The 8,750-nt window shown below is 46.1% G+C and overlaps 1 protein-coding gene across 1 annotated transcript in view; it reads left to right on the forward strand.

The window, feature by feature from the left end:
* The first annotated feature begins 8,462 nt into the window (after nt 1-8,462).
* The window catches only part of LOC309547210 (nectin-1-like), a 146,519-nt gene continuing 146,231 nt past the window's right edge, over nt 8,463-8,750 (forward strand). The window contains exon 1 of the mRNA XM_082247014.1: nt 8,463-8,665. Within this exon, the coding sequence (XP_082103140.1) occupies nt 8,608-8,665 (58 nt within the window). The 5' untranslated portion in view covers nt 8,463-8,607. The remainder of the gene's footprint in view (nt 8,666-8,750) is intronic.

Genomic DNA, 8,750 nt, shown 5'->3' on the forward strand with positions numbered 1-8,750 from the left:
TAGTGCCCCATAATTGGTATCAGTGAAAGAAATAGTGCTCCATCATTGGTGTTAGTGGAAGAAATAGTGTGCCATCATTGGTGTCAGTGGGAAGAATAGTGTCCCATCATTGGTGTCAGAGGGAGGAATAGTGCCCCATCATTGGTGTTAGTGGAAGAAATAGTGTGCCATCATTGGTGTCAGTAGGAGGAATAGAGTCCCATCATTGGTGTCAGAGGGAGGAATAGTGCCCCATCATTGGTGTCAGAGGGAGTAGTTCCACATTGTTGGTATCAGTGGGAGGAATAGTTTGCCATTGTTGGTGTCAGCAGCTGGATAAGGGCGAGCAAAAGGCCACACCTGCCCCCAACCAAAGTTTGGAGACCACTGATTTAGAGAAAGGCAACAAATCCTGATAAAGCATAACCCAATTGATTCTAATGGGGAAAACTTCCTTCCAGATCCTGTAAGCCAATCTATTACTCCCTGGATAAACGATCTACACTTTATAATCGCAGACACCAATTTCTTTTTGTAAAACTTGAATCTCCTTCATGAAGTGGAAACCGCCAGCAATTAACTATCAGTGAATTGCAGCGCCAGCTCTCTTTGGGTTGACTCCTGTGTACTTTTTTTTAGCTCCTCATGCAGTAGCATACAAAAGAGAGCACCCCATTGTTTTTCACCTTTTTAAAAATTTTTGGTCACACGTGCTACAAGAACCACTCACATTTACTTGTGCAGACTGCACCACCACGAATAAGCAATAATACATAAACAAGTCGCCGGTATTGAGCTCTGGCTGGCAATAATAGATACCACTCCTTCTTGTTACTATGTGCGCGATGACTTCTTCAGGAGACGTGGTTTCCTCAGGGTGATCCCCTCGTAGAAGCTATGTGTCTGTGACGAAACATGTAGGGGTGGGGGCTACTTGGATGATGTCATTGTGCATGTAGTATAGAGGAGGAGTGGTATTTATTAATTTATTTTATTTGTATTTATTATATACAATACTGTGCAACAGTTTTAGGCAGGTGTGAAAAATTGCTATAAAGAAGGAATGCTTTCAGAAATATATATTTTTATTGTTTATTTTTTTTATCAATTTACAAAATGCTAAGTGAGTGAACTCTGAGAAAAGAAAAAAATTAGGATGCCGTAGCCAATCTTAACCACTTTAAGACCGGAAGGATTTGCCCCCTTAATGACCAGGCCCTATTTTGCGATTCGGCACTGCGTTACTTTAACGGACAATTGCGCGGTCGTGCGACGCTGTACCCAAATAAAATTGACTTCCTTTTTTTCCCACAAATAGAGCTTTATTTTGGTGGTATTTGATCACCTGTGCGATGTTTATTTTTTTAAACACAAAAATGAGCGACAATTTTGAAAAAGAAAAACAATATTTTTAACATTCTGCTATATGACATTCTAAAAAAAAAGAAAAAAAATGTAAAAATCAAATTTTTTTTTACATTTTAAACATTTTAGGCCAATTTGTTTTCTCCTACATATTTTTTGTAAAAAAAAAAAATCGCAATAAGAGTATTTTGATTGGTTTGCGCAAAAGTTATTGTGTCTACTAACTACGGGAAAGATTTATGTATTTTTTATTATTTTTTTTTTTTACTAGTAATGGCGGCGATCTGTGATTTTTTGCGGGACTGCGACATTGCGGCGGACAGATCGGACCCCTAACTGACATTTTTGACACTTTTGGGGGTACCAGTGACATTATTACAGTAATCAGTGCTAAAAATATGCTGTAATAATGCCATTGGCAGGGAAGGGGTTAACCCTGTGGGTGATCAGTGGGTTAATGTGAGCCTAGGGGAGTGATTGTAACTGTGGGGGGGGGGGGTGGCTTGTGGAATGACCATAGAGACATGTGATCCTAAATAGAAGGATCACAGGAGCTTGGTGATCATTCCAGGGAGAAGAACGGTCAGCTGTGTTTACAAGAGCTGACCATTCTTCTCTCTCAGCGGGGAGCGATCGCGGGTGTCAGGCGGCAATCGGAGCCGTCTGCAACGTGCATCGGCCTCCCCGCTGCCTCGAGGGGGTGGGAGCACGCCGCTGGCACCACTGGCTCGCCCCCTAGCTTCCCGCACGCGACCGACGTAGGTCTACGTCGGTTTGCGCAGGAGAGCCACCCTGCCACAGTAAAAAGGTGGCAGTTGGTTGAGAAGTGGTTAAAGGTTGCTGCACCTAGAACTCCCTGAATACTGGGAGATAGATGAGTGAAGTGAAAAAAATAAAAAATAGTGCGCTATCTTAAACAATAGAAACACAGGAAAAACAGGTGATATTGGATGCAAACATACATAACCAACCGCCTGATCCTCCTACACATGCACTTCAGTACAAATTATAAACGTGACCTATGAGGTATTTTGGGTGACAATGCAGATAACAAAGTAGTGAAACAATATTGGTGCACCTCTAGCAAAATACATGCTGAGCTAAATTTATTTTTTTTTAAAAATAGATTTTTTTCCATTTTGTTATTGGATATGTTTTATAGCAAAAATTAAAAAATATATATTTTTTTTTTCAAAATTGTTGGTCTTTTTTTTGTATATGGTGCAAAAATTTAAAAAACATGATCAAATATCACCAAAAGAAAGCTCTATTTGTGGTGAAAAAAAAAGGACATAAATTTTATTTAGGTACAGCGTCGCACGACTGCGCAATTGTTAGTTAAAGTAACGCAGTGCCGTATCGCAAAAAATGGGCTGGTCCTGAAGGGGGGGAAATCTTCCGGAGGTCAAGGGGTTAATGAATAGAGTCAGTGATACCCAACAATCACTGACTGTTTTTTTTTTTTTTGTTTCTTCCTTTCATTCATAGCTGAGACATAGTAAACTGTGTTTACTATGTTTCAGTTTATGAATGAACAGGAAACTCTGTACAGCGCTATTCCTGTTCATTCATTTTGTGCTGCTGAGGCTGCAGAGATGAAGACTGAGGTGACCTCAATCTTCTTTCTCTGTCTCAAAGGTAAAACATCAGAGGTTGGATCAAGTCCAGGCCGGCCGCCCGCCTTCCTATCTCCTTGCCTTCCTCGGGGGTGCGATCTTCCTCCGCTCCCCCCCTCCCAGTAGTAGTCGGGGCCCCGAGAGTGAGACTTGGGTGAGTCTGGTTCTCTGGCATAATAATAAATTTATAAATTTAATATATTAAATTTATAATATATTATAAATTTAATAATAATAATAAATAATAAATAATAAATAATAAATAAATAAATAATAGATGGTATGGCTTAAATAATAGATGGCTTTTAGCGCTGTTGCATTTTGAATGACAATTTCGCGGTCATGCAACACTGTACCTAAACCAAATTTATGTCATTTTTTCCCACAAATAGAGCTTTCTTTTGGTGGTATTTGATCACCGCAAGGTTTTTTTTTTTTTTTTCGCTAAACAAATAAAAAAAGACCGAAAAGTTTGAAAAAAAAAAACGTTTTTTTTTGTTTATGTTATAAAATTTTGTAAATGTTTTTTCCTGCACTGATGAGGCCGCACTGACAGGCACTGATGAGGAGGCACTGCTGGGGTGGCACTGATGATCAGGCACTAATATGCAGCACTGATGGGCACTGATAGGCGGCACTGATGGGGTGGCACTAATATGCACCCATGTGGGCACTGATATGTGGCACTGATATGCAGCACTGATGATCACTGACATGGGCACTGATAGGTAGCACTGATATGTGGCATTGGTGGGCACTGATAGGCGGCACTGATGGACACTAATATGCGGCACTGATGGGCACTAATAGGCGGCACTAATGGCACTGATAAGCGGCACTGATCGATTGCAATGATGGGCACTGGTGGGTGGCACTGATAGATGGCAATGATAGGCAGCACTGATGAGGAGGGCACTGACAGGCTCCCTGAGCACTGATTGACATCCCTGGTGGCCATGGGTGGGCATCCCTGGTGGCCATGATCGGGCAATCCCTGGTGGCTCTAGTGGCATCCCCAAGGGTCTGCACTGGTAATCAATGCTCTGATTACCAGCACAGACCCCCCCCCCCCGTCAGGAGAGCTGCCGATCGGCTCTCCTCTACTCGTGCCTGTCAGGCGGGAACAGAGGAAAGCCGATCAACTGCTCTTCCTATTTACTATGTGACCAGCAGTGATTGGACACAGCTGGTCACATGGTAAAGAGCCTACGTCATAGGCTCTTTACCGGGGTCGGAGATGCGGTGTGTCAGAGTGGAGCGCGCAGGGCGGTCTATCCTGTTGGATGTCATATGACCCCCAGCCAGGATAGAGCAACCACTTTGCGGTCGTCATTTTGCTATATGACGGGCGGGAAGTGGTTAATGGACTCAGACAAAGCTCCTAGATAAACAAATCTACATTGATGAGAATAAAGATAACAGGGAAAACATTTGTCATTGTTAGTGCTCATGAACAAGAACACTATAGGTAAGCATACACTATACAATCTGATTGCACAATCTCTGCACAACCTCCTTTAGATTTACCAAAACTTTGTAATACATGGACAAAGCTAAACAATTGATTTATGTAGTATCCAATCAGGCATTTGTACTAAAAAGTTGGTGGTAGATCCAAAAGATATTGTACAATCAGATTGTATAATGTATGGTAAGCAGGAGGCTGGCCATAGATGGATCAGTTTTTTTTTTTTATCAGTCAGTGTGTGATTGAAATAAAAATGAGTGGATCCCCCCCCCCCCCCTTCCATTTACAGAACTAAGGTGGACGAGGGAATCCTTTCTGCTGAGACATCTATGCCAGCGCTGCAGATCGAAGGGAACAATTCTGCTGGTTTGAGAGAAGTTGCTCATTAAATTGACGCCTCTTTAGCAAGAATGGCCATAAATAGATTAAAACTCATCCGGTCCTTGTTGTACCATTTCGATTTTCATCCATCTATGGTCAGCTTTATTAGTTGCTGAGTAAAACCTATCTACGGAGCTCACTAAGCCTCCATGCACATGAGTTCTTTAGGGCCCATTCACATCCAGTGCAGATATGTAACCTGTGCAGGGCGCTCTGTGATCAGCACAGGGATGTATGGGCGCTGTGTGCGTCCCTGTGCCAGCGTCCCATTCACTCCTATTGGAACCTGCATCTGCGTGTCGTATTAGGATACAGAGGCTGTGTCCATGTAGCCTCATGTCCCAGTAGATATGAATGGGGTACTGGCACGGGAATGCGCACAACACCTACCGCGTTTCCCCGAAAAAAAGACCTACCCTGAAAATAAGACCTACCCTGAAAATAAGACCTACCCTGAAAATAAGACTGCTATTTTCGGGGAGGGCGGCAATATAAGCCCTATCCCGAAAACAAGCCCTACTTTAGTGTTTGTAAAATCCTAGAATCCACTCTATTACTGTTTTATATAATGTCCAGAAATAGGAATGCATTCCCCTATAGGTTTGGGACTTTTAAGGCACTCAGTAGAATATACAAAGTATAAGTAAATAATAAAGAATAAGTAAAATTACTTTGTTTATTCCACTGAGTGCCTTAAAAGTCCCAAACTTATAGGGGAATCCATTTCTATTTCTTTGCTATATAGGGATGGAGATTAGAGATCGACACCGATATATCGAGGGCCGATATGCACTTTTCCCAATATATCGGAATCGGCCCCAGAGGTTACCAATATTGCCGATATTTTGGGAAGTGCTTGTACTGGAGTGTTGCCTGCAGCTAGAGGCATCACCCCGGTACCGGCGTCCATAGCCGACGGTCGGTTGTCTTGTAATGACAACTGATGTGGCTGAGAAGCCGCTCGGCTGTCATTACAAGGAGCGGGAGGGGACGCCCCCCTCCTGTCGCTTTCTGCGGCTTGCCTGGGTCTCCTGTCCCACTGGGAGACCTGGGCATCCTACCTACACCATCACCGCCGCCGAAGAGAAGACCCGGTGTAGTATGAAGATGTGTCCCCGTGAAAGCCGGTATCCCTGCCGCAAGTGGGCATGCGCCGGTCTCCATGTAAAAAACCCGGAAGTGATGTCATGACATCACTTCCGGGTACTGGCGGCGCCGAATTAAAAAAACTGACAGCATTCATAACAGCCAAACTTGGCGTTTTTAATGCTTTTCAGAGCAGAGAAGGGGTTTGGGGTCTTTTATACCCCCAGATCCCTCCACAAGGAGTACCTTTAGAAAAAAAAAATGTTTTTTGCATGTCTGAAAATATCCGATGTTTCCAAAATATCGGCCGATACCGATATCCGATGACCAAAATATCGGTATTGGCATTAAAAAAACAATATCGGTCGATCACTAATAGAGATCCTTATGCTGAGAATCTTGTTCATATATAATGTCCAGTGTGTTTCTGTAATGTAATATAGTAGTGTGAAATACCTTCTGTACAGCGCCGCTCGGCGCTCAGCTGATCTCCCGCTCTGCTCCCCTTCTCTTCTCCTAGCTGTCAGCTGTGGATCTCAGCCCCTCCCCTCTGCAGTGTTCAGAGCGGGTCACCCGCTGCGGGAATCATAATAATGGGTCCCACATTGGGAATAAAGGGCCCCCAGGATCAGTAGGAAGCAGTGGCGGCTGGTCAATGTGGGGCACAGGGATGCCGCCCCCCCCCCCAAGGCAAAAAAAAAAGGTGTTCCCGGGGCGCCGGCAAACACTGCTGCTATGGAGAGGGTGGAGAGGGGTGGGAGTTTTGCTGGCATGTGCCTTGTTTTGTTTTGCTTGATTGGCGGCCCTTTAGATTGTGCTCGGGGCGCAGAGCTCTGCACCCCGAACACTCCCACCTGTGATTCTGCGTCCTGTGATTGGTGGACATCTGACGTCATAGGGGCGGTGCTTGGGCGTCACTCGGTAGAGCCATTCCACTCAGTGTCTCTGCTGAGGACGGACCGGAGAGGACAACAAGCAAGCAAGCAAGCCAGCCAGGAGGAGGAGGAGGAGGAGGAGGAGGAGGAGGAGGAGGAGGAGGGCGGCAGCTTTCCCAGGCAGGACTCAAGATCAACCCTCTGCAAACACAAAAGGTAAGTGCCTGACACTGGTCACTCTACATTGATGGGGGCACGCTGTGGTCACTCTACATTGATGGGGGCACGCTGTGGTCACTCTACATTGATGGGGGCACGCTGTGGTCACTCTACATTGATGGGGGCACGCTGTGGTCACTCTACATTGAAGGGGGCACGCTGTGGTCACTCTACATTGATGGGGGCACGCTGTGGTCACTCTACATTGATGGGGGCATGCTGTGGGCACTCTACATTGATGGGGGCACGCTGTGGTCACTCTACATTGATGGGGGCACGCTGTGGTCACTCTACATTGAAGGGGGCACGCTGTGGTCACTCTACATTGATGGGGGCACGCTGTGGTCACTCTACATTGATGGGGGCATGCTGTGGTCACTCTACATTGAAGGGGGCACGCTGTGGTCACTCTACATTGAAGGGGGCACGCTGTGGGCACTCTACATTGAAGGGGGCACGCTGTGGGCACTCTACATTGATGGGGGCACGCTGTGGGCACTCTACATTGATGGGGGCACGCTGTGGGCACTCTACATTGAAGGGGGCACGCTGTTGTTACTCTACATTGATGGGGGCACGCTGTGGTCACTCTACATTGATGGGGGCACGCTGTGGTCACTCTACATTGAAGGGGGCATGCTGTGGGCACTCTACATTGAAGGGAGCACGCTGTGGGCACTCTGCATTGAAGGGGGCACGCTGTGGTCACTCCACATTGATGGGGGCACGCTGTGGGCACTCTACATTGATGGGGGCACGCTGTGGTCACTCTGCATTGAAGGGGGTACTGCTCACTGGTCACTCTGCATTGATGGGGGCACACTGTACCTTGATTACTGAAAGCCCCTTTCACACTTGTGTGACCTCAAAGTCACGCTATTTTTTACCGCGTTTTTTGCCACGAAGCAATGCCTATTACATTTTTCTGTTTGCGCCCCCCCCCCCCCAAAAAAAATGTTTTTAGCACCAGCCGCCACTGGTGGGAAGGGCTCCGGCCAGGAGGGGCCCTTCATGGTTTTTTTTGCAGCGGGGTCCTGAAGGTTCTAGTTACGCCTCTGGGTATACAAGTGAGTAATTTACTATTTTGAGTTAGGCCCCTTTCGCACTTCTGCGACCTCAAAGTCGCACGATTTTACCGCAATTTTTATGTGACTTTTTGCCTCGATTTTGATGCGAGTTTGACTGGGCTTATAATGTTTTTTCCACAAAACGCATCAAAATCACGCCAAAAGTAGTGCAGGGACTACTTTGAATTTGTTGTGACTTCAAGTCGCACAGATATGAATGGGGCTCATTGGAAATAACGGAGAACGACTTGTCATGCGATTTTGCAGTCCCAAATCGCATGACAAGTCGCACAAGTGTGAAAGGGGTCTTAATGGTGAAGTTGTTAACTAGAAAAACTGATTAATTCTTTCCCATCTCTCCTCTCCTCTCCTCTGTTCCCAAATCCCAATTCCTGCTGCTCCCTCCCTTCCTCTATCCCTCTGTCTGAGCTCCAGTGGAAGGAGAGGGCGTTCCGTTCCCGCCCAGTAGGTGGCGCGCTGTGCACCTGTCTCATAGGGTTGTATGGTGGTGGCGTTGCTCCGGCTGGTCGGTCCGATCTCTCCGCTCCGCTATGATCGGACTCCGCACTCTGCTGGCCCTGGGGACCCTCTGCTCGGTGCGGGGACAAGGTAAGGAAGGGGGAGGGGAGATGCGGTGCTGGATATTTCACAGATGCACGGTCTGTGGATGGAGAGGGATACATGTGGCCCTATA

The sequence above is a fragment of the Pelophylax lessonae genome (assembly GCF_965119305.1).
Source record: "Pelophylax lessonae genome assembly, chromosome: 2".
In the NCBI taxonomy this organism is placed as follows: Eukaryota; Metazoa; Chordata; class Amphibia; order Anura; family Ranidae; genus Pelophylax; species Pelophylax lessonae.